The sequence below is a fragment of the Saimiri boliviensis genome, chromosome X (genome assembly GCF_048565385.1).
Source record: "Saimiri boliviensis isolate mSaiBol1 chromosome X, mSaiBol1.pri, whole genome shotgun sequence".
NCBI classification, from domain to species: domain Eukaryota; kingdom Metazoa; phylum Chordata; class Mammalia; order Primates; family Cebidae; genus Saimiri; species Saimiri boliviensis.
In genome coordinates, this window is record NC_133470.1 from 128,130,976 (window position 1) to 128,158,300 (window position 27,325).

General features: G+C 35.1%; 1 protein-coding gene across 4 annotated transcripts in view; it reads right to left on the reverse strand.

Annotated features, from left to right (window-relative positions):
• Positions 1–27,325, reverse strand: part of NRK (Nik related kinase) — a 138,114-nt gene that overhangs the window by 75,366 nt on the left and 35,423 nt on the right. For all 4 annotated transcript variants that reach the window (XM_010346392.3, XM_074391550.1, XM_074391548.1 and 1 more), the window contains exons 3-4: positions 1,707–1,763; positions 224–295 (exon numbers count right to left, since the gene is read on the reverse strand). In XM_010346392.3, the coding sequence (XP_010344694.1) occupies positions 224–295; positions 1,707–1,763 (129 nt within the window). The remainder of the gene's footprint in view (positions 1–223; positions 296–1,706; positions 1,764–27,325) is intronic.

Here is a 27,325-nt window from a genome sequence, read left to right on the forward strand (position 1 = left end):
ACCTTTTCTCCTAATGTCCTACTCTCTGATAAAAGCTAGTGCTCATATAAGATGATTGAATCATTGTGAATATATTAAAAGATATAAATATGTTATCATTTTCGGGAAAGAACACTTTAGTAGCAATCTTCTACAGATAATGACACAATGCAAAGGGATAAGTTAAAAGCTGAAAACGAAAGGAAAGACTACTTGGATATTAATGAGAACTTTTAGTACTCACGCTGTATCTCCACCCAACAGATTTTTGATATTTATTCACTCTCACTCGCCTTCCTATTTCAGGTAAGGGAGTCTGTAACCAAGAATGAAATGTTATTAGACTCTAAAAATGATTTATGCTTAACTACTTTAAGTTCCTTTAGCACTAAATGGAAGAGTAAGATAACATTGTTCCTCTTTCAAGTTTCACTAATAGTTTCAATTTAAAAAATCAAATTTTTATGATATACAGAAATTTGGCAATGAATTCACGGTAGTGGATATAATTGCTGTAATAATTGGAAAATTGCAATTTGATATCAGTAAAGGCTTTTTCTTCCTTACAAAACCAGTTAATTGACACTAAACACCCATGGATTGAACATGATTTTTAAATATTTTAAAAGTCAGAGTATCTGAAATGTAGGTTAAATGTATGTCAAGGTTTATTAAAACAAGAAAATAAATATTTTAGAGCATTTCACTCAAAAAGTAGAAGTTTTATTATTTGGAAGCCATGGATTGTAGGGGCAAAACAATCTACAAAATCTCAAAATCCCTCAAAATTCACAGTGGTTTGCAACATTTGATATTTACTGGCAAAACAAAAACCAGACTTCTTTTTTAATCACCTATCTTTTCTTTTTTTAAATTATACTTTAAGTTCTGGGGTATATATGCAGAATGTGCAGATTTGTTACATAGGTATACATGTGCCATGAAAGTACACAACTCTTTAAATAACTTCAGCAATTCACTTTCTGCACACATTGGAAAACGAACAGTTTGTGGCATTGACAATAGTTCAATGACTGCATAGTTTTCAAACATAAATTTCCCTTTAGCATACAGTGAAGTAAAATTTTTTTGACCTTTGCTATGTTCATGCTAATATTATCTTGAGAAAGTGTGGTATTCATGTTAAAGAAAAAGAAGAGAAAGCAGTGCTAGCAAATTCTACGACAATATGTTATGAACCGTGACACAACGTTATGAATGTTATCAGGAACGGTGCCAATTAAACTGTCTCTTTTGTTCATCTGTCAGAAAATACATGAAAAATGTGCATCCTTCTTCCTTCTACCTGTCATTGAGAATAGAATGGCCTCAATTCTCAGAGGAAATCATTGGAGAGGGAAAATAATATGATGGAACACAGAGGGATTAACCCAACATTAGAGGCAATCTCTTTTTTGCTATCCCTGAAAACAAATAATCAACTAGAAACAGAGAGGAATACAGATATCTTCCTTACTTTTATAGAATACCAAAATATGTGGAACGTCTGCTGTGAATGAAGCATTGTTTTATGTGGATATATAATAAAGCAATTGATATAATACACTAATGAATACAAATACTATTAAAATGACTATAATAAATCCAAAGTAATATAATTACTATATAATATAATGATTTTAAAACAAATACAGTATTTTCTGAGCTGTTTATCCCAAGAACACAGTCTGCTAAGGGAAGAGAATACAGGCAAGTTATAATACTACCTTACGAGCATTCATCACTTTAACAGCTGTAAACGCACCAGTCTTCTCATGAAGTCCCTGAAATACAGGATAGTGATAAACATCAAATGCTGTCTAGGTAATTGAGCTATCAAGAAGCAATAAAACCAGAAAATATTAAAATTAAAGTTGAATACGTTATGTTATGAAATATATATACAGATGAAATATATGGTATTATATAGAAAACAAAAATATTAAATTATCAACATTTTAAAGAAATCACCATTCCACTCAAAACACTCAAGGAATGTTATGGAACAGTTTGCTTTTTTATGTCTGTAGTAACTAGTGGACGTAATTGCCAATTTAAAGTTATTGCTTACTTAGTGTCTTTAATCTAGGTTTGCATGGCACCAAAGCATTCAGATTAAAAGTGAAAATTTTCTACTGAAGATGGCAAGAAGGAGTTGTTCTACTAAATATTTTTTCAATTGATTATGTAGTACTATGCCGACTTCTTTCCACTGGATTCTTCTTCACACATAAAATATTTAGTATGTTAGCAAAAATATTACCCATAGATTATCTCCATAGTGATCACTAGTAAGAGTGATTCATAATTAATTCAACAGCTTCTAAACTGATTAATATGTCCTGAATCATGTGAACCAAAAATATTTTAAAAGGAATAAAAGTTCTAGAAGATTCTCTCGTATTGAAAAGATGGTGAGTTATAAGAGCTTAGTCTTATCCTAAATGCAAGTATAAGCTACAGATTTGTAATTTTTGAAGGCGAACATATAGGTTTGGAATCAGATTTCCTATTTTGTGGCTGGTACCTTCTAGATATATTCCAAATTGTACTCATAGAAAAAAAAATCACTATAGCATTACTATGTGTAATCAACAGAATGTCGTATCTGATGGTTCTCAGCAGAAAGTTTGATTTGGGGGCTGTACTGTATTGAACAGCATCCCCCCAAAAATTGAGGTTCACCTGAAACCTCAAAATGTGACCTTATTTGGAAACAGGGTCTTTGCAGATGCAATCAAACTAAAATGAGGTCATAATGGATTTGCTTGGTCAATGTCTAGTTTCTTCATAAGAGGAAAGGAAGGGAGATTTGAAAACAGTGTCACAAAGATACACAAAGGGGTGATAGCCTTGTAAAATATAAGAAGAAATTGCAGTGATAAAACTACAAGCCAAGGATTGTTGATAATACCAGAATCCAAGAAGAGGCAAGGAACAGTTCCACCCTAGAAACTTCACACAGAGAGAATGGCCCAGCAGACACCTCAATTTCAGAAATTCTTATGTCTAAAATTTTGAGGGAATACATTTCATTTGTTTTAAGCCATCCAGTTGTTGCAATTTTTTACAGCAGACCTAAGAAACTAGTACACAAGGCAAAAAAGATCAAAACTGATCAAGGTAATGTGTTTAACTTGGGAAAGGGTTCAGAGACTAGCAATCAAGGTACAAGGAAATGTCTAGAATCGGGTGAGCAATTTAGGGTGGAGCATGCCAACCACTGAAGACTAGAGGTTTTAAAGGAAAGGAAAAAGTTACAGGTTATTGATTGATCAGGGAAAAATAAAAATCCAACATCAAGGCCTCTCTGTTCAACCTAAAGACTTGGGAAACAAATGCAAAGACAAAATCAAGTTTACTTGAGAAGTGGAAATGAGGCAGAGTTTCTAAGAATCAATCCATGAAGTAGTACTATGAGGTTCTAGGAACAATCTTCTCTTTTATCAGACAACAATCATTATTTTTGCAACCCTTTTAGCCTCTTTTAAATTTTTCAAAAGAATATGAGCTTGTGTTATCTTCTGTCACTTGTTTTAATTGGAGCAGCCTGTTTGGATGGAGTCAGATTACTTTTGCTGGGCAGTTATAATAAAACAGTTTTAAACTGTTCTTTTTTGTAGGATTATACTGACAACTGAACTTTATCCAAGTTTATAAAAATTATTGAGTATGTTGGATACTCTTCAGATGTATTTACATCTCTGGGAAAAATATATATTAATATTTTGATTTATTAAGTCCTAGTAACTTAGAAAGCATAGTTTTCATAATCATCTACACAAACACTTCCTAGTACATTTTTTCCTACACCTCTGTGCACAAATGCAACATCTTGGAAACTAATTTCCACACATCCCTTTAGAAAGTTACAATGTTTCCTTCCTTGATTCTAAGAGATTATTTATGAGCCAAGTATTATTTTGTGCAAAATATTTAGCAGGTTATCAAAAATATAGCCATAGGTTATCTGGTTTAACTGACCATCAGTAAAATACAAAATTTTTAAAGTCTGAAATCTGTAGGCATCGTACTTATGACACATTAGTGAGATAACTGAACGTCATTAAAAGATTCTAACCATGGCCATAGAACTGAAAAAAAAAAAAAAAAAAAAAAAAAAAAAAAAAAAAAAAAAAAAAAACAGCACGGTTATACTTTCATCATCTGTGATTGATTCACACTTGAAAATTGTGCAAATTTTGTCAATGTACCCTAATATTGACTTTGAAAAACGTGCTCACTGAACCTGCAGAGGAATAAAACTCCAGGACTTGGCACCATGTATTGAGTTAATATGCCAAACCATTATACAAGCTTCCATAGAAGTCTGGCATATACAGACAACAGATCATAGAAATTCGCTGCCGTTAAGGTAGCATTTCACAGAGATCCCCCTGTATCTTGACTTCGAAAATTTTATTTTGAAATAATTTTAGACTTGTAGTTTCAAGATAGCACAGAGGGTTTCTGCATATTCTTTCCAAAGTTTCTTCTAATGTTAACATCTTACATGGCCATGATACATGGTCAAAATGAAGAAATTAATATTGGTAAAATACTCTTAACTGAATTATAAAATATTTTCTGACTTCCCAGTTTTCTCACTAATGTCCTCTTTCTAGGACCAAATCCAGATCATACATTCCATTTAGCTATCATGTCTCCTTAGACTTCTCCAATCTGTGACAAGTCCTCAGTCTTTCCTGTTTTTCATAACTGTGACACTTTAAAGAGTATTCGTCAAATATTTTGTAGAATATCCCTCAACTTGGGTTTGGCTGATGTTTTCTTATGATTAGATTGGGGTTATGAATTTTTGGGAAGAATATTACAGAAGTGAAATGCCCTTTTTTTTATCACATCATTTCAGGAGTACATGGTATCTCCATGCTGATCAATGGTGATATTATATTTGATCACTTGGTTAAGGTAATACCTGCCAGGTTTCTCCACTATAAAGTTACTATTTTTCCTTTTCATATTCTATTCACTAGAAGTGACTGATATTGGGTTTGAAGAGGTATAACACTGTTCTTGGGCACCTATTTAGAGAACCTACAAGTCATCTTGAGATAAGCTAATTGTTCAGTGGTGCCATCTTGTGGTTCATTGATTATACAGAAGCTGTTTTACAATCTTAGCTGAAGGCCTTGTCATAAACAGATTGTCTCCCTAAATGAAGCGCTGAACTAGGACCTATAAATCCAGTTTTTAAGATGTGCCCTTTTACAATTACAATGTGAGTTTTACGGAAAATTACGTTAAAACATCATTTGTTTTAAACACACAAAAGAACACTAAGAAAGGAATTTAGTTTTAGATTCTAGATTGAGTGTTAAATAATCTCACAATTGCCTTTCAACTCAGTGAATATTATTCAGAAAAATCACAAGCACAGTATTAAATTATAAATGTGGATTTTTCAGGCTGTTTTTCCTACCAGTAATATCTGGAATATCATACGGGCCACTAGCTCCACTAGATTAATAATGCTTCATTAAGTGGAGTTTGAGTATATAGAAATAGAAATTCCATTTGACCCAGCAATCCCATTATTGGGTATATATCCAAAGGATTATAAATCGTTCTACTATAAGGACACATGCACACGAATGTTCACTGCAGCACAGTTTACAATAGCAAAGACCTGGAACCAACCCAAATGCCCATCGATGATAGACTGGACGGGGAAAATGTGGCACATATACACCATGGAATATTAGGCACCCATCAAAAATGATGAGTTCATGTCCTTTGTAGGGACATGGATGAACCTGGAAACCATCATTCTCAGCAAACTGACACAAAAACAGAAAATCAAACACCGCATGTTCTCACTCATAGGTGGGTCTTGAACAATGAGAACACATGGACACAGGGAGGGGAGCATCACACACTGGGGTCTGTCGGGGGAAACAGGGGAGGGACAGTTGGGGGTGGGGAGTTGGGGAGAGACAGTATGGGGAGAAATGCCAGATTAGGTGAAGGGGAGGAAGGCAGCAAATCACACTGCCATGTGTGTACCTATGCAACAATCTTGCATGTTCTGCACATGTACCCCAAAACCTAAAATGCAATAAAAAATAAAAGAAAATAAAATTTAAAAAAAGAATGACCTTTACATTTTTAATTGATACATAAAAATTGCATATATTTATGGTTTATAACAAGATGGTTTAATATATGAATGCATTGTGGAATGGCTAAATCGAGCTAATTAACATATGCATTATGCCACATGCTTATCATTTTTTTGTGGTAAAACCCTTAAAATTTACTCCTTTAGTAAATATATTTATAGCAATATATTGTTATTAACTACAATCACTAGGATGTGTGATAGATTTCTTGAATTTATTCTTTTGTCTAACAGCAATTTTGTATCTTCTGACCAATATCTCTCCAATCTCCTGTCCCCCACTGCCACCAGCCTCTGGTAACCACCATTCTACTGTCTGCTTCTATGAGTTCAACTTTTTAGAATCCAGATATAAGTGAGATCATCTGTTATTTGTCTTTCTATGTCTGGCTTATCTCACTTAACGTAATGTCCTTCAGGTTCATCCATCTTGTCACAAATGATAGGATTTCTTTCTTTTTAAGTAATTTTCAAACATCATAGAGCTAGGAGAAAAAAAATTGTCTTAGCTCTCATTCCTATTGTAAAAGAAACTGTCTTTTAAATATTTTGTATAAGTTCATAATCTCTTTCATATTTGAGGAACAGAAGACAATAGGAAGCAACAATCCTCTGTAGTCATTCCTGACTCTAGATTCAAGTCTATTGGCATTTGGAATTAAGAAGTCTATCATCTTTACTTAAGGAAACTATTTGTCTTGTTGTCAAACTCATTCCACATATTCAAGTTTAGTTTTTGATAAAACTAATATGTTACAATTTGGGGGGCAACAGTTCAACTATTCGAAATACTTCCCCTGTACTCCATAACCCACTACAAGGTATACAAATTATTCATTCAGTCCTGTCCTCCATGTTATTAAGATAATGAAACTGAATATTAGCTAAGAGAAGGACACATTGATTTGTCATTAACATTTTAGAATGAGTTAGACTATCAGATGAGGTAACTACAACAGGGCAACGAACAGTTAACTACTGATGGAATGAGAAGGTGGAGTAAGAAAAGGATTGGAGCCTGAGGAGTTCCAGAAGGGGTTGTTCTTCAAACATAATGAAAGAAGCAGGTGCCTGGAGATGAGAGCAGGGAAACAGTGAGTGAGCAGGGAATTTCAAAAAGTGAAAGAAGTTTTAAAAAGGGGAGGAGGATGGAGAGTTGGAAAGATAAACTGTTCTATTCACAGTTTATTGCAGAAATTTGTAGTTTTTAAGATGTACACACCTGAAACAACTGGAGAATAGAACCAAATGCAAAGACTCGTCATTAACATAAATTACTGGATCTCAAATACAGTATATTTAAACAGTTCTAGAGAATAAATATATGCTACCATGTGAAGGACCTAAATAACGTCCTAAAAAACTTCCCTGATTAATTTATGCTGACACAACTAAATCTATTTTCTGGAGTTGCATTCCAAAATATAGTAATTAAGATGAACATATATTCTTTTTACAGTACCATTTCAAACGATCCAGGAGAGAGTACATATCCCTTAGTGTGTTGATTTCAATTTGGCAAGGATTTGTGTTCTTAATTAATTAACTTAGATAATCAAATAAGCAGCATTATTTAGTCCACTCCCCCAGGAAAAACATAGTTTATTATGATGCTGTTGCTCTTCATGGCTCTAAAATTAATATTAGCATTTTAAATCTGTCCTATCAACAGAAAATGTTGCATATGCCTGAATTTAAGATACTGATCACATATAGGACATTGTTAAAAGGTATATGTGCCTGCTTTTAACAAAAACCAATGCAGGAAAATCTTGTCATACATAGGAAAGCAAATAAAGAAAGAGTCATAAAAATTTCTAGTTTACAAGAGGACTTGCACTAGCATTCATGAAACACCAAATTTCTCAAATTTTATTTATATGTCAAAAGTAATGAGGCAAGGTCAATTTTTACACTGGGGACCCAGAATCAAATATTGATTGTAAAGAAGAGTTATGAATTGTCAGTGCCTTGGTCACTTGAGACTTAGATTTGCTGACTTCTAACTGATCAATCAGTCTATCATAGTCCCTAGCCCATCCTTCCCTTGGGGCACACAGCATTTGAAGATTTCCACTTTTGTTTTATAGGTCTGTCCTCTGCCTTTGGGCCTGCTCAGATAGAGGTAAGTGGTTCTTCCAGTTACTTACTATGATTTCTGTTAGCAGATCTAGGAGACAGATATAGGAGTGTGTGGAGACATGAGAGAGAAGGGTAAGGGTAGAGCAGAGAACAGGTGATGGCCCTAGGTGGAGCTCAGTCTTCTTAAATCAGGACCACATTGACAGTATTGAGTAAGGTATGTGGGCAAATTTATTAAATACAGAAAATGATAACAGAAAAAAAAAAAAAACCTGTAAAGCCTGAAAGCCTAGTTATCAAGCACATCACTGTATCCAGGATTTAGTCACTCTATTAATAAAATCAGGTGAAACATAAAAGTTCTTAAAGTCTGGTAATATATTTATTTTATCTTGATATCTCTAGTTCCTAGCATCATGGCAGGTACATAAGGCCCTTTTAATGAGTACTAGTTAAATGAATGATGAATAGAGTAACTGGCAAAATTTCACAGAATAGGTAAAATATCAAATGGACCCAGAAGATGGCATAGCATTTGACGAGATTCAGAAGCAGAGGTTGGGCCCAGTGGGTGGGACATTATGAACAAAGCTATGAGATAATGCTGAGCGGGAAGGCAAGGCACTAGAGAAGGAAGGAAACGAAAAAGGGGAACTTGCCATAGAGAGAAGAGAGATGAAAAGGAGAGAATGCATGAGTGCACCTGTTTTTGTCATGCCCGAAATTTCAGTGTAAATTTTTTTTTAAATAAAATATTGTTTAATGGAAGACACAAGCCATCAATGAGAAATGAGCCATTAGTAGTTTGGCGCTTTATGACTGGCTTTTGTTAGTTAATGGTCTGATGCAAAGCGGAGTTGTTAAGGCACTGAAAAACCAGCACTGAATTGCAGTAATGATCAATTTCTGGGGGATTACACATTTTAAACCATAACAAATGATTTAAAATAGCAGTTGTGACAGCTGTGTTGGGAAAATCCATCATTCTGCAGCAGTTAATTACCATGTTTTTCTCTGGAAAGAATACAGGACAGTCCTTGATGGCCTTCTAATCTTGATTAGGCTAATTTTTTTTTTTTTTTAATCATGCAGTTCAACAAACTGTTGTAGAAAGTCTGCTTACCCTTCAGCAGTTTCTACATAGTCCTTCCTGTTATTTTCTTTGCCCAGGGCCTTCTTTTTTTCTTTTCAATTGGTTTTGTGGTGGCGGAAGGCCATGAGGCACTTACTACAATCATGTCCATTCTGTAACCTTGTTTTTCATTCATAGAATTTTGTCCTTCTAGTCATTTTTTTGTGTGCCAGTTTTCTCATAGCAAACAAACTAAGTGACCCTTCGAGGCTACCAAGAGTGCAGCTGTAAATAGCATCTGGGAGCACTTGGTGCTGTGCTGGGGAGGGACAAGAGAAGACGCCTAACAAGACGGGTTTTGTCAGCATCAGGTCCATGCAGGAAAACAAAGACATGTGACTAGAAAAGACTTTCAAAGGCAAACAAGTCCTTATCAATGTCTCTAAGCAAGGACTTTCTTTCACCAGTGCTTGAGATGGGAAGTAATGGTGATTTGATTCTTATTTGAAAGTTTTCATTTTGCTTCTCTCTTCTTAGTCTTCCTCACTGCTGAAAAGCTCAATAAGCCAAAAGGGACAAACGGGATCAGAATATTCAGGGTTTGGAGGTGTGGCTGAGATTGGAGTGCATCTAGCACAGATAGGTAGTAGTGGTGAGAGGATAGGTTTGGGGACATATAAGGGAACATAGCAATCACTCTCCATCTCACATCTTATCCATCAGAAGGATTTACTTATTATTATAGTAACAATTGCCAAAAGAGGAAATGTAGCCTGTTTTTGAGATCCTCAAAGTTATTTTACAGACTTCAACTTTAGATTTGTTTTCAGAAGGTTTAAGAAACGCAATGATGTTTAGATGTTTGGCAGGTACTATTTAGCAATTGACAAGATTATTAAGATTCACACGTATTAACTACCACAAAGCCTAGTATATACTGCTAGGTCACAGACTGTATTCATTACGTTAGACCGAGGGACAGCCATTTAGAAGCCAAGGGACACTAAAGACAGTCTGTTATTCAATACTTGTGTAAGGATCTAATTATCAGAAAGTTCTGATACAGCCAAGTGTATCAAATTCAGAAAATTCTTTTTAGGTGTGATTTTCTCCTTTTTGAGAAAACTCAGAATAGGCAGGAGTAGATATTTCTGGCTATGAGCAGATGGATCCTGGAGTTGAATAAATACTATTTTAACCTTGACACTTTAAGATAAACAAAGACTTCTATAGTCAAGCTGCTACAACTTTCAAGTCAAAAATTGCATTTTAAGTGGGGAGGAAGAACAGGATCACTTCTTCCTTCAAGAATAGTAACAAATCGATTATTATTAGACTATAAATATTGTTTATGACACTGCTGTCACTTTTAAACCTCTATGGAGAAATTTCCTATTTTCACATATATCACGAGGGTAAATTTGCATTCAAGTTGTTTTAGCAACATAAATGAAACTTACATGATTAGTAGGCACTTTGTATTTCTGAGCCATCTTAAGTCCCTTTTGCCTAATGAATCTATTTACCTATCTGTCTCCCCTACTAGATTGGCAGCTCTCTAAGGGTAACTTTCTTCTCTGTCTTTAGAGTCTAGCATAGTACCTGGCACATCATAGGCACTCAGCAAATAGCTGATGACCTGACCAAGTCAATTGCAACATGGAGCTCCAAATAGGGAAGGAGATAGGAGATGCATAGGCAGATGTGTGTGTGTGTGTGTGTGTGTGTGTGTGTGTGTGTGTGTGTGTTGGTGAGGTGTACAAAGATAATACCAAACAATATGGGTGAAGAGTGAGAGGCAGTCCAAATCCCAATGTGCACCATGATACACAGGTTCCCTGACAAAGCTGTGAAAGTACTGTAGCTAAGTACTCCAGGAACTCAAGGGCCATTATATATCCATAAGTAAATCGTATTTTCATCGACCTTAGGTTGCACTGTGATGCCACCCAAATTTTTAACAACTCTATTCAGTCAGAAGGCCTCAATAAAGAAACTAGTCAGGGACAGGGCATGAGCTCACAAAAGTAATTGAAATGCCAAGGCTCTTGCCGAATTGGCACAAGTTTGTCAGGTAACATTACCTAATGTTCATCCATGCTTCCCCTAATATGTGGCTATTATTCTGAAATCTTCACTAAATACTTACAGTTGATACCCTCTGTAGTTATAGCAACTACGGGGACATATGATAGTGAGAGCTCCAAGTTCTTCTATTTTTTTTTCTTAGCATACCCCCTAAATTACCCAAATGTTTGCTACATGTAGTCAAAAGATTTGTACTGAAACAGATTTTTATAGCTAAAAAGCTACAGAATCACCAGAATAATCCAACAGAATAATGTTTTTCCTCTTCCAGATATCTGGGACAATCATGGTCATGCTTATTAGAACTGTGAAAGGAGTCAGAAGAGGGCCTTCGTGGTTTCAGTGGCTTTGTAACTTCAAACATGTCCTGTAATTTGAGGCAGTTATGTGTGCTTATACAGCAGCTTCAAGTGAGTTTTATTACCCTTGTTATTACTCCTGTAGGGAAAAAATAGGTCAAAATATGTAGTAACTTCACTTGCAAATGGAGCTGCTCTCTATTACATGATAGCACTCAACTGACGAATTGTACAAAATGGACAATAAAGTTCTGTATTGTTGGATGTGGGATACATACCACATTTGTGGGAAAGAAATGAATAGCTACTAAGAGGCAACTAAGGAAAGAACTCAATATACTGCTATGTGGCAAGTCAGATCTACAGGGGACAAAAGTACAAAGCCATTGAAGCTTGCTATTACAAATGGGTGACATCACAAAACTTTTAAATTTAAAGTCACAGGCTAAACCTGCACATGCTGAGGAAACTATATAGGAACTCCGTAAGACTAGGGCCCACACTATTTCAAACCCTCTGATAACACTTCCAAGCAGCATTATTTATCAAACTATATGGAAAGCATGATCAAGTGAATGATGAGTATTTAGTTCTCCATGTAAGAAGCTTCCCCACGATGACATTCTCTTTTTTCCCTCTGAATGACAATACAATACAAAAATAAATGGGAACTCACCTACTAAAATGACTTACATATCCAGAATCTTTTTTCCTTCAGTTACTATTTTCTCCCACTGTCATGGATTGTATACCTTTCTCCTTTAAGGTTTGTCTGGGCTTAACCATGGGGCAGTGGGTGAGGGTATGAGCAAGAGCAACAAAACCCTCCATAAGCAAACAGGTTTCAGCACACAACAGATAGTGCTTCATTGCAATGTCACAATGTTTTAACACAGATTGCTTTCTTTATGTAATGCATGAATCAGTTAACACTCATGCAAAATGCATTCCATCTGCTCAAACAGATGTAAGCTGCAGTGTTTCCAGTTCTCTCAAACAGCACAACTAGTTGAAAGAAAAACACTGAGACAGATGGGTGATGAGTGAGAAAAGGGTTTCAACCAAAAGAAGCAACTTTGTCTTAAAGTCTACCTAGTCAAAATGGAATTCTCTAATTTCCAGGTCCATCCACAGAGGTACAAACATAACAGCCCTTAATATAAAGCTAACATGAAGAGGGTGTTGATGCATTTTTTAAAAAGTATTTATAAACTGAATTGTCTCTACAAACCATAGCAGAAATTAGTAGTTCTCAAAGGCACTTTAGAAGCACTGAAGTTGACTAGGATGGCTGCTAAGAATAAGGGAAATGTCGAGGAGGAGGGGAAATAGAAAAGGAAGGAGTAGAAGGGAAAATAAGAGAAGCAGCAGGGAGCAGAAAAAGACTAGAGAAAGAAGATGATGAGAAACAAAGCATAGCTTCCATTTAAGATAGTTGAAGAAATACCAACAACAGTCTTTTAGGTCTAGTCAATGCTCCTAAACATAGACATGAGGTCAGCCGTGGTAGTTCACACCTGTAATCCCAGCACTTTTGGAGGCCAAGGTGGGTGGATCAACTGAGGTTGGGAGTTCGAGACCAGCCTGACCAATATGGAGGAAACCCTGTCTCTACTAAAAATACAAAATTAGCCAGGCATTGTTACAGGCTCCTGCAATCCCAGCTACTTGGGAGACTGAGGCAGGAGAATCGCTTAAACCCAGGAAGTAGAGGTTGCAGTGAGCCGAGATCGCACCATTGCACTCTAGCCTGGGCAACAAGAGTGAAACTCTGTCTCAAAAAAAACCCATACACATGAATAAAGCAAAAGGACTTGCTCTATCAATATCAGTTTACCACCAACTTACTAACTTGCGGGCCCTGTCAACCTCAAAAGGTATGAGTCCTCATTGTAGCCCCTAAGATGACAAAACTACTTTTACATGTAGTCTGTTGCCTTTAATTGACCATTGTGGGTAAAACTCCATGCCCCAGAAGTTCCTTTCCTCAACATTACACCCTGCTGTCCAATTCCTTCAGTATCTGGCTTTGGCCTTTGCAAAGCCAAAGCATTAGTTTATCTTCTCTTAATAATGTATTGCAAAGGTCTTATCCAGTGACCTCTTTTCTCATCACGGTACTACATGTGCATTGTCGCTATCTGGGTTTTTGTTTTGATTAGGAACTTGACTTTTTAAATGTAATGCTTTTTTTTTTTTTGACTGTTTTTAACTCTAAGGAATTACCAAGGCAGTAGGAATTTCAGAACATTTTGGCTGCTAAAATGCTGGATTTGCCCATGACAGGCTGTTTACCTCAAGCCTGCAGAAATGAAATCCAATGAGTGTGAAATCAACTGAAAGGCTCAGAGTTAAACCCCTCAATATATCCCTCACAGTTGTGTGGTGAACAGAGTGGTGGGGGGCAGGGAAAGTGGATGGGGGAAAGTATGGTGGGATATAGCCACTCAAAGAAGGCCAAGCTGAAAAATGCAGCATGATAAAAGTAGAATGGTACTATTGCACAGGAAAATAGAATCCAACTAACTACACTAAAATTTGAGTTAAGACTACCCCAAACAGAAAAGTCAGTGAGATAGGCAAGTCAAATCAAGCAAGGCAATATAGAATAGTAAGGCAATCATCTAGATAAAACTACACATTATATCAATTATCTGGTTGTTTCAATAAATGTGTGTGTATATGTGTATGCATGCATGTAGGAGGAGTATGTAGAGGGAGCAGTGTGTATGTATAGCAATGACAATTCCCAGATTTGGAGGAAAGCAAGGAAAGAGATCTAAAGGATCATAGGAGCATGTAAAAACCAACTTTGCCTTGCTCATAACTTTGACTATTTACTTTCTTCCCTCAAATAGTTTCACCATTTTTTCTGCTGAATTCTCGACCACTAATTTCCCAAATTCACTGACTCCCACTGTCCAAAGGCATAGAGGTAGTAGCAGAGGCCAGACTAAGCTCAAGACCCTTTTTCCATTATGATGCTATTTAATCCTTACACATTTCCTCCATATTTGAGTATTTATTAAATACTACCTATAGGACACGCAGAAAGCAAGGAATTATAAAAATTATAGTTCCTATTTTAAATGAACTTTTAGTATAGATAGTAAAGTTACACAAACCATCATAATAAAAGAGACAATGTAGCAATTTTCACAGTAAGAGTAAAAATGAAAAGTTAAAAGGTCTTTGAAAGTATAATGATATTTAATGTTTTCCTATTGAAAATGTTTCACAAATCCAGCTCAGCAGTCTCCCAAATCAGTGAGATTCTACTATATTTGAGTATTTTCAAATTCTCAGTTTATATTTTAATTCATACATAACAACTACATTTTGTTAGGTCATAGGTTCTGTATGTTTTCAAATTTATTTCATTGCCATAAATTACTGCTACAATAATAAGCTTCTGGAGGGATCCATGATTAAATCCTGTGGAACAAACTGCTAATATTTGGGGGATATAAGGAAAATAACTGGTATAACAAGCTGATTGAATTATTTAATATTTTAATTTTTATCCAAAACAGAAGAAAGAGTTTCACATATAAATATCTCTGTGAATTCAAATGCAGGCACAAATGCAGTTAAATATGATTTTAACCATTTATGTGTTACTCAGACAATGCTGGAACTTGTTAAAAGATTAAAATATATTTGATGAAATGTATTTTCAGTTTGGGCTTGTAAAAGTCAGAAATTGGGGCCTAATTCTTAGTCTGGGATTAGAAATAAATTTAGGTGGTCTATCTATAACCTTAGCAAGTTCACCCTGGCGAATTGGTTTCAAAACCCATGTATCCCCATCTGGCTTAGATGACAGATTTGGAGTCCAGAGAAGATACTTCAACCACATCTGATCAAGGCAAGAGAATATCTGTTGGATGTGGCTTTGAAATTTACTTTGTCATTTTGAAAAGATTAACCAATTGCATTATGCTTTGTTTATTTAGCAGTATTATCAGGAAGGTCAATCTGAATTAATTTAAAATCTAAATTGATGCAACTGCAATATATTGATCCTGGCTGCCTAACAGAGAACCATAGAGAACCTACTATACTGATTGGATAAGAATAATTTTTAAATAAGTCATCAAGACTATACCAAGGTAAATGTTTTCACTACTTTCTACTGCAAACACTCCAACAAAATTCATTGAATGCCTATCTGCAACTGTCTGCAATATGTTGTGCTAGGAAGTTTGTGATATAAAATCTAGGGCTATCAAATAACTTGAAAAAAAAGGTTGTCCTAAATAGATTAAATAATCTTTTTATAATTTTGTCTATTATATTAACTTGCTCAACAACACTTTTAAAAAAGCCATCACAAATATTTATAAATTATTACGTTATGGGGTTAATATTATCATTTGATATGTGTGAAAGGCCCAAAAACTGTTTTCCTTTTTAATTGAAAATATTATTGAATTAGATAAATATCCGATAAAGTGAATACATTTTTTAGTTTACATTAAAATTTCCATTTGCCTGTAAATCATTCAGGTATTATGTGTTCAACTTCTAAATGCTTAAGGATTTTTTTGTTGCCATTTCATTGTTCCTTTATAAATTGTATTGAATTTTGGTCAAAGAGCATGTTCTATAGGGTACAGATTCTTTGGTATTTAAGAATTTCTCTACAGCCATGCTTATAATCAATTTTTCAAAATGTCCCTTATTTGCTGGGAAAGAATACAGCACGTGAGGGACACTTTATTCTCTAACTCTTGATTATTTCATTAGTTTATTCTCTTTCTTTATTTCAGAATTCCATATATTTCTAAGGGTCCAAGCTTGCTAATTGCATTCCTATGAAGGTTTTTGCCAAATTGATCTATAAAATTCTGAGACAGATATTAAAGTCTTCCAGTCTGTGTTTGTGAATGTATCAATACCTTTTGTAATTCTATCAATTTAGCTTCATTCATTTTTAGGGTATATTTTAGGTACATATGCATAGAAGTTCTGATATTCTAATATTTAAATAATAAATTTTTCAGTTCATTTATGAAATAAACCTCCTCTATTACTAATAAAAATTAATTTGATAAGAAAAAATGTTGATTTGAGAATTCATTACAGATATTAAAACCTACCTAAGAAAAAAGTGTACTGACTTTTATGATTTATTTTTTTGCTTTGTTTTGTTTTATGCACCTGACTTACATTGAGAGCTATGCCACCTAGAGTGCTCCTGAGGCTAAGCAGTGTTCCTTGGGCTGAACTTTGAACATAAAATAACTGATTGAACTGGTTTTCCCCTGAATTGACTGACATATAGCTGTCTTGGCAGAATCTAAATGAGGAAAAAATTATCTTGCCATAGCAATGCCTACAAGGCTGTATGACCAATATCTTTGTCCTAAATAAGTCTTTGGGAGATACAGAAATCAAGCTAGAGGCTTGCAAAGAAAAGTGGTAAAGATAGATGGTTTATTTTCTTTCTTTACCCCAATTTTATTTATTAATATATAAAATCTAACTCCTGTCAAGCTCAAATTACAATATTTACATAAAGAGCAGCTCAGCAGACTTTGCCACTTGTGTGGGTTTAATTATTTGTTGCACTCCTTAACAGCTGCTGAAACATTGCAGGATTTCCACTTCAGCAAGACAACTATGAAAAAAAAAAAATCTCTCTCTCTCAGCCCACACCTGGGATTTCATGCAACCGAAGTACTCTGGCCCCAGGGGTCTTTTCTGGTGCTATGGTCATGAGTCACTGTCACTGTGGTAATTTAGAGCTTGCTCTTTATTCCTCTGTGAACTATGAAAAGTCAGAAAATTCCTATACTCTTCATGGGGAAGTACCTGAAAGAATGAGCTCAGAGGCCTCCTTAAGGAGGATTCTGTTCCTGTCAAAATTAAGCCTTTGTTCTAAGGAATACACTGCTACTCTCCACTACTTCTTCCCTCACTGTCCCCAACCAACCACCCCAGGTCTGGGCTTAGGAAATAGTGAGGTTGTTTTATAATTGTCTCATTGGAGTGGAACATCTGCAATATGTTTCAGCAGCTGCTAAGGGATGCAACAAGTATTTAAATGCAGGAAAGATTCACAGTTTAAAATAAACATCAAAGGCAATCTTGAAGTGGAAATACATTACCAAGAGGAACCCGAAGTGTAGCATAAAGAGTTGTGTATATGTATAGAAGAATAGATCTGTACACTTTTCACTGGGATACAGTAAGAGTGGGAAGGTGCTGATTTGCTGTAAGCTGCTTCCTGCCCAAACTGTAGGGGTGGGGTACAAAGAGAAAAGAGGAGAGAGGGGAAAGGAGAGAGAAAAGTTCATTTTCCTGAAAATTCATCCAATTAATCCTTTTTGCCTAAACTCTATGAAGTTTACCTAGTGTGTCAGCAAAATTCAGACACCCTAAATGACCTAGTTATATTCTCCCAAATTAACTCCGACCTGACCGAGTCTTGCCTTACAGAAAGGCAAAGGGAAACTTGTTTTTCTCCCTTGACAAGTTTAACCACAAAATTAAATCATAAGATTATTCAAGTATTGAGAATCGTGTTTGTGTGTGTGTGTGTGTGTGTGTGTGTGTGTGTGCGTGTTTCACTTAAGATGTACATATTCATTTAACTTTACAACTTGATCCATCTTTGCTACCAGTTAAAACAAAGTGATTTTCTGGAAAGTTCTGATTTCTTCCTCTACTTGATGTATTTGATTATTTCTGAGTTTGTTCATTATTTTTTTTTATTTTTAAAGATTTAGAAATTTCCAGCTCAAACAAGAGGGAAGGATTTTCTTAACAAATAGAATAAATAAGTCCATTTGCAGAATTGGCAAGTTGTAATGGTGAAGTAACCCACAGATATCTCAAGATCTCTCCCCATGTTTACAGGGTAACTAGATGTATTATGCAATATTGCAGGATAAATATCTGTGTTTTATTAGTATCTCATTTGGATTTTTGATACTAAGCAGCACTGAGAGCTGTGAAATCCTTTCTATGAAAATTTTTAAGTGTACAGTCTGCCTCTCATTATATGAATTAAAATGAACATATCTCTGCAGTATACATTCTAAATAAAGTCCTAGCAATAGAAAAAGGTCTTTTAAATTAAAATTTTAAGTCTCCACCTGAATTACAACTTTTTATTATTTTCATGCCACTTTATTACTTTGGATAAGATAAAGCTTGCAAGATTATCTTCTTGCAAAAAGTGACTTAAACAAGTCATTCCAGGGAGTTGATGACCAAATTGACTCCAACAGCAAAAGCCTTTGAGAACTGCTTTGGCATAGGCCTTGCTTGTAGAGTTTTTTATAAATTACTGCAAAAGATGATGGGAAATGACAGTCTGAGAAACGTCAGCATAAGAAGTGAAAGTCCCTTAGATAGAATTCTGAGATTCTCAGGCTCCCTCTTTTATATAAAAGGTATAAAATGTGCAAACTCTCCTGAAGAAACTATACTTAAGCCAATCTGAGCATTATTACCTTTAAAAGAGAAGAATCCTCTTCTACAGAGAATAAATGATTGAAGTAATGGAAAATGAATATTTCTAGGTCAGTTTGTAGGCATTAGTGTTATTAAGCTGAGAGAAAAGAAGGCTCAATGGTAATTTGGAATATTATCTTCGAATATTCAGAAGTTTTTGGCTGCTGCTGTGACTACAGAAAACTGATAAAAAGGAAATTGGCTTTAATTTAATTTAATTTAATCTTTAGTAGAAAAGATTATTAACTAAACATCAGCAAGGATTCCTTGACAATTAAAATAACACATAGGAATGTGTAACTTCCTTTTCACAGAGACTTTAAAATTGTGTGTGTGTGTGTGTGTGTGTGTGTGTGTGTGTGTGTGTGTGTGTGTGTGTTACTATTTAATCTGAAAGTTTGAAGTTTGGCCAGTCTAAATAAAGGATGTTAGAACAAAACTACTTATTCCCCAATAGTAGCAGTATCCAATAACACAACTGCCTTTGTACCTTCTGCAATTTCAGCATCCTTAAAACCATCCCTAGTGTCTTCATAGAGAGTTTCTTTCCTGCCTTTCAGAAAATGCAATCAATATGGTGCAAAATCCTGGGCTGAGATTTCATAAAAATCATATACCATGCCACCCCATAGCTTTAAGTATTATTCCTTGTCCATCATTTATACAATATTGGTTTTTGGTTTTCCCAGGCCTGTCTGGAAGATAAATGGTACATAACCCCTCTTGCTACTTTCTAACTTTTTAGTGACTAAAATCTTAATTCTCAAACCAGCCACTCACCATATGGAAGGTTTAAGAACAGTTAAAGTATAATTTGCCGAACTCTATGTAAAGCCTCCTTGCCTCAAATATATTGCCTGCTGGAAACAAATTTAATCAACTTGCTGAGACCATTAAGGGCACAACAAGCACAAGCCCCTTCACCCTAGTTTTAACATCAACCACTAATTGTATCCATGGTAAATGTTGACTTGGAAAGTTAAAGTCACAAACTCATCCATTTAAAAACCAACGTATTCTCTATATAGTTTGTACATCAAATGGTCCATATCATAGTACCAAAATATTTTGCTGCTCATTGCTATTATTTAAAGGAAATCTCTGGATAATCTCAACCAAAATAAAATCATGGGAAGAAAGAACTTCAGCGACCTGAACATTTGTTTCTTCATTTTGGAGATGGATGATGACTTTCCTATTATTTTTGTTTTTCAAAATGTCTTATGATTAGCTTTAGTTTGTGTAGAATAATTGACTCGCTAGCTTTTCTTTTCTCATTTGAAATTTTAGAGGCTAACCGATAAAAAAAATTCTTGGATTTAATGGAAGGCAGCCAATGAAGACATTTATATATTACCTTATTCAAAAGTAGCTCTTATGTAATCTAGTTTGCAGTTAAGTTTAAGCTGTAGCAGAGAATAATAATTTATTGTAATAAAGACTCAATTATACTTCTTTTCTTTTCTTTTTTTCTTTTTTTTTCTTTTTGAGACAGAGTCCGCCAGGCTCCAGGCTGGAGTGCAGTGGCACAATCTCGGCTCACTGCAACCTGTGCCTCCCGGGTTCAAGCAATTCTCCTGCCTCAGTCTCCTGAGTAGCTGGGACTACAGGTGTGTGACCACCACGCTCAGCTAATTTTTGTACTTTTTTTTTTTAGTGGAGACGGGGTTTCACCATGTTGGCCAGGATGGTCTCGATCTCTTGACCTTGTGATCCACCCGCCTCGGCCTACCAAAGTGCTGAGATTACAGGCTTGAGCCACCACACCCGGCCGCTATATTTATTTTCAAAGAAGAAATCTTTCACTTCTGCTTCCTTGATGACAAAATTCTTTCAATAACTGTTTTACAGCAACTAAGCACAATTTGTATCTTACCACTTTTTTGGTTTTGTGTGAAACTCAAATATTTACATCAAATTCACAGCAAGCATAATTAGCAATACTAACCTTTCATAATTTGATGAAAATAGATGAAATAAACTCTTAAATTTATATATATGGGCAATTAATCTTTAACAAGAATGTCAAGACAATTCAATGGAGGATTAAGTCTTTTAACACATGGAGCTGGGGCAACCTGCAGAAAATTTAAAGTTGTTCCCCCTCCCTTCTACCATACAGAGAAATTAACTAAAAATGGATCAGCTATCTAACTGTAAGAGGTAAAGCTATAAAACTCCTAAAAGAAAACATAGCAGTGAATCTTTGTGACATTGGACTAGGCAATGGTTTCTTACATATGATATCAAAGGCCCAAACCACCAAAGTAAACAGATAAACTGGACTTTATTAAAATTAAAGTGAAAATACAACCCACAGAATGGGAAAAAACATTTTTAAATCATATATCTGATCAGAGACTTGTCCTGGCAAATGATTTAAATGGATTTTTCCCAGGAAGACATAAATACTCCATAAGCAACTGAGATATTCAACATTATTAGTTGTTAGGGAAATGTAAATCAAAACCACAGTGACGTACCACTCCACATCTACTAAAATGGCTATAATAAATTTGAAAATTGGAAAAGTGTTTTGGTGTGGATGGGCAGAAATTGAAACTTCTTACACCCTTGGTAAGAATGGAAAATGGTGTAGTCATAGTGGAAAACAGTCTTGCAGTTCCTCAAAAAGTCACACGTAGAGTTACCATATGACCCAGCAAATTTGTTCAGAGGTGTATACCTAATAGGATTGAAAACACCCACCCCCACAAAAACTTGTATATGAATGGTCATGTCAACATTATTAGTAATAGCCAAAAAAGTTGAAACAACCCAGATATCCATCAAAATTGATGGATGAATGGATATCCAAAATGTGGCATATCAATAACAGTGGAATATTACTTAGCTATAATACAAAATAATGTCCTGATTCATACTACAACATGAATAAACTGAAAACTATTCGGTCGGTGCAAAAGCAACTGCGGTTTTTGCCATTGTTTTTATTGGCAAAAACTGCAATTACTTTTGCACCAACTTAATATATGTTGAGAGAAAGTAGTCTGTCATAAAAAGTGACACATTGTGTGATTCCATTTATGTGAAATGTCCAGAACATGCCATAGAGTGAATTAATACTTGCCAGTGGCTGAGGGCAGGGAGCCTGGGGAATGACTGCTAACGATTAGAGGGTTTCTTTTGTGGATAACAAAAATGTTTTAGAATCAAATAGTGATCATGGTTGCACACTTTTTGTATATACTAAAAGCTACTGAGCTGTATACTTTAAATGGTGATGATTATATAAATTATATCTTTAAAAAGCTGTTACTTTTAAATGAAAATAAGTTAAATAATGACTGTGGATATGTTAAATATGAATTTCCTCTAGTCTTGAAAAATTTTGGAAAAGTTACGTTTTAATAATAATAGTTACTCACATATTAAAGGTACAAATTAATGCATGATCTATCTCTGGACACTAAAGCAAGCTCTGGTATGGCAGAAAAAGCACTTTTGTCTTTGAATTCCAACTGTTTACCATTAGCTAACTGTAAGTATAAGGCAAGTTACTCGACCTCTCAACTGTAAAAGGGGAATAATTATACCTTCCCTCACAGGATTGTTTTAGAGATTAGAAGAGATAACCTACAAGAAAGGAGTAGCACAGTGCCCAATACATAGTAAGCAATAAAAAAATATGAAACCAAACAAAGATAATTCATTCAAGGCAAGGTGCTGGGTGAGATCTTCAAAAACAAATTAAGTCAAGGACTTCACTTTCAAAGGGTTCAGGGTCAACGAAGCCATTACAAAATTATCATTGACCATTTTTATTATTCTTTTCAAGTTTTCTGTATGGCAAGGGATCCCAACTGCCCATCTGCCTCCTCAAAAGGCTTCTGCACCCCTTTCTCTCCTGCCTCCATCACATATGTGATTAAGTAGACATTGCATAAGGGAGTGCAAACATTTCTACTTATATATGGCTATTAAGTAAACACTAAAAAGCAGTCATCTCTCACTGGGAATAGCTGTGATATATTTTCCAAAAGCATTGTATTGATACGTTAAAGCCTTGCTTCCATACACTCTGTTGAGGAATATATTCCAGTGTATTTCTGAGATGTAGACTTCTCAGTTGCTTCTGATTTCTAGGTTCAAGTCGCATATTATGTTCAACACACTCTTATTGGTTTAAATCATAAAGTCATGCTGATCCTGCCTATATACAATGATTTGGCAAGTAATTGGCATAAGAGTAGTCTAGTTTATCCCTGCAGAACCTTATCTGGCAGGTTTCAGTTTTTGATGCTCCTTGCAGATTGAAAACAACCAAGGTCAATCATAGAACATGGTTTATCTTGGCTCTTATTGTTTCTTTTTCAAAATCATCATCTTGCAATTTTACTATTCTGTAAGTCTTTTTGTGCTTGTAAGTAGAAATTCAGCTCTCCCAAACATAATCAGGTTATTTAGATAGCACATATCAATGTTGCTAAAGAAATTACTCTTCCCCATTCTATATTTATGCCATAAATCAGGTGTCCCCAAACTTTTTACACATGGGGCCAGTTCACTGTCCCTCAGACAGTTGGAGGGCCACCACATACTGTGCTCATCTCACTGACCACCAATGAAAGAGGTGCCCCTTCCTGAAGTGCAGCGGGGGGCCAGATAAATGGCCTCAGGGGGCTGCATGCGGCCCGCGGGGGCCATAGTTTGGGGACGCCTGCGGTAAATGATACAGGTTTTTCCTTTTTATCTAACTGAAAGAGATCTACTTGAGCAAGCAATTACAGTAAAGCAAGAGAGTAAAATATTTAGATAATAATACCTACTTTCTTAGAAGACAATCTTTACTCTTTTAAGGTGAGTATAATTCTCTTACACTGTGAATAACTTTATTAATTTTCCCTTCCCCTACTAGCTCCAAAAAATAACAATTCCCCAGAAATTAAAGAAAGTGAAAAAAAATCTTAAAAACTATAAAACTGATAACAGTCTCGTTTTACACTGGCCAAAAAAACATCTTGAGTCAACTAGATTCTGATTTTGGCAACCTGAGACATCAGTTCAACCCAGGTGGCTCCAACTTGACCCAGACACTGCTATAGGGGAACAGATGTTTCTCAAATTTCACAAGACATTATCCATTCTACGTTTTTCTGTGGTAGATGATTTACTCTCTGACACTCAAGGAAATCTGCCTACTTGCCCTCCTAACCTCCCCCCAAATCAGGCCACCTCAACACAGGAATTGCCTGAGCTTAATAAGATACTGGTCCAAGGTTTTCAGTTTATAAAGGCAGAAACAAACTCCAGCACGGGAAAGTAACCCTACTGGTGTCACTTGGAGGAGAGGGCACAGCCTGCAGTATAAGTGAGCCTGAAATTATACCTCTGGGGTCTCAGTCTCAATGCTTTTCTATAACCTCACAATTATATCACTATAGCATTTTGGTTATCTATTCATTCATCCATCCATATATCTTTCAAATCCCTCCCTTTATAATACCAAAAAGTAAATTAAAATATGGAGGTGGTGCACATTTTGGGGGTCAGGTTTACTCAGGTATAATTTACATCAGTAAAATTTGCCAATTTTAGTATACATTTCTATGAGTTTTGACAAACACATGCAGTTACATAATCACCACCACAATCAACATATAGAATAGTATCACTACCCCAGAAAATCCCATCAAATGACACTTTATTTTTATTATATTCACAGTGCTGGTAATGGACTTATCAGTTAATGGAAAATTCTGTTTGACTAAATGTTTAGCTTAACCAAGAACCATCTAAAACACACTTTTTGTCCCAGTTTGGCTGAAAAGCTTTCTAAAATGCTAGAGTTATTTGTTGCCTTACAGAGAAGATAGAGAAGAGAACAGTAAGATATATCAGCCAGCTTGGTCAATCAGGTATGGTTCCTCAAGTGACAGGCCTGGGCAATGGAGGGATGCAAGGGATGGATAATAGCAAACAAACAAACAGCAGAGAGAGTGAAAGAAGACACACACAGAGAAAGAGTGAAAGAGAAGGAAAAAAGTGGGAATAAAGATGAAAAAGAAATCGTTTATACATACACTTTGTAGATTCAGGCTTGATTATTGATTATAGACACAGAAGATTTGTGAGACCCTGCTGAATATGTGCCCATGTATCTGCAAATGCCTGGATAGCTTTTTAAACTTGGTTATTTTCTTAGTTGTGCTATTGCTATCTGCAAATTAATATAAATACTATCATAGGTTTGGGGTATTTATTTGTTTGGCCTCAGACACCAGGAAATTCTGATCTTTATTACTCAACTGAACTCAGTTTTGCATCTTAGATTCTTGGGATAATTATATTTATTCCTCTCCTGATTTGTTTTTGATCTCTCACCTCAATCACAGCAATGCATATTAACTTTATAAATTGCCTCAAATATTCTGACAAAAGACAGCATTTAATTTATAAGTTGTTTGCATCTGGTTGCTGGGTAACTGGCTAAGAGTAATGTGGAACATGGATCCGTACCAACCTTTTGATTCTTAACTGATAGCCCATATTTTAAGAGGACTGTGATTCTAATCAGAGATATAGAGTAATACTATTTTCTTAATGGTAGAATAGAGCAATAAAAGATAATGATTGTTTAAGAAAGAAAATGAATCAATTGATATTTTTTCAATATGCTGCTATTGCCTCAAAATTACTCCAGGACAAAGAGCCATTAGACCCAAGTAACTAATAACAATGATAAATATAAATACAAAATTGTAGATTGCTTATTATGTAACAGGTTCTTAGAACAAATTCAATTAACTTTCACAACTATCCTATACGTTAAGGAGTATCATTGTTCCCACTCTGCAGATGAAAAGATTGAGAGGTCACATGTCCAAGATCACACAGATATTTAAGTGACAAAGCCAGGATACAAATCCAGAAAATCTAACTCCAGTTCCCATGTCTTTCAGACATTATACAATGCTTCCTTTCACTATATTTTGGGTCAAATAACTTCCTTAACTGACCCTCAAAAGCCCACTCACTTATCAAATGTATTTGATTAGCATCTATTTGAAATATCATCATATATATATATATGAGAAGTTTAGATACTGCTGTACCTAACAAAATCCCTCTTTTGTTTTATAAGTGGTCCTGAGGTCCATATTTCTGTTCCTAAACAGTCAGTGGTCCTGTGGCAGTGGAATCCTTAGCCTGATATATTATGTTCTTCTCCTTTACTGAAATTGGAATGACCTACAAGCATACTAAATATTGATATTGCTTTCTGCTGCTGTTGTAGCCATAAAGATTCTAAAATAACTAGCATGCACATTGGCAATATCAATGTGATGCTATATTATTCAAATGTTATCAAATATTCAGATGTTTAGCATCTTATGTACCTGACCACTAACCCTATGACATAATAAACTTAAATGATATTTTTCATGGCATTTAAGGATCATTAGTGTCACTTTATTACAGACTGTTTACATACTATTGAAGATCAAGTGGCAAAAGTGAAGAATAAACATAGCCCTCAAAACTAGAATTCCTTTAAGAACAAAGATTCTAATGAGAATTCTTTGTTAGGTACCTAGGCACTTTCTCACAGAGCTTTATCTTAAATGTCTTGGTTGTCAAGTTTGTTGTAAGCAAGTATTAATGTATCTAAATAACATATTTAAATATATTTTCATAAAATATCAGTTAAAGCCTTTAGCAAAACTGTCAAAAGAAATTAATCAAAGGAGGGATGATTACAGGAATTGATCAATAGAAACAATAAACATGTTATAATCCCAAATTTTCCTTTTGAGTATGGTTGATAAATATTAAACTTGAAAAGAAAATGATTAGGTAAATTTATTTTCCTTACAGGAAGACTATAACTATTATTGATTTTGTAAGAACTATAAAGAAACTATCCTACTGACACTTAGTTTATTTAGTAAATTTGTTGTACACTTAATGTTAGGTATCTTTGAATGGTGTTAAGAAGCGAAGCATGAGTTGATATCTTACATACTTTATCTTCCACAAAATGTATGGTATCTACAATGGTTTAGGGGATCTCATCTTTCTGTCACTGTCAGAGCAAAATTAAAAATATTACCATCTCCAAATATCTATAGGTCCCTGATGTCAATAATTTTACTTCATTCTTTTGTTTTATAAGTTGGATAAAGATCATCATTCATGAGACCATCACAGGAGGCAATAATCAATTATCTATGCTGC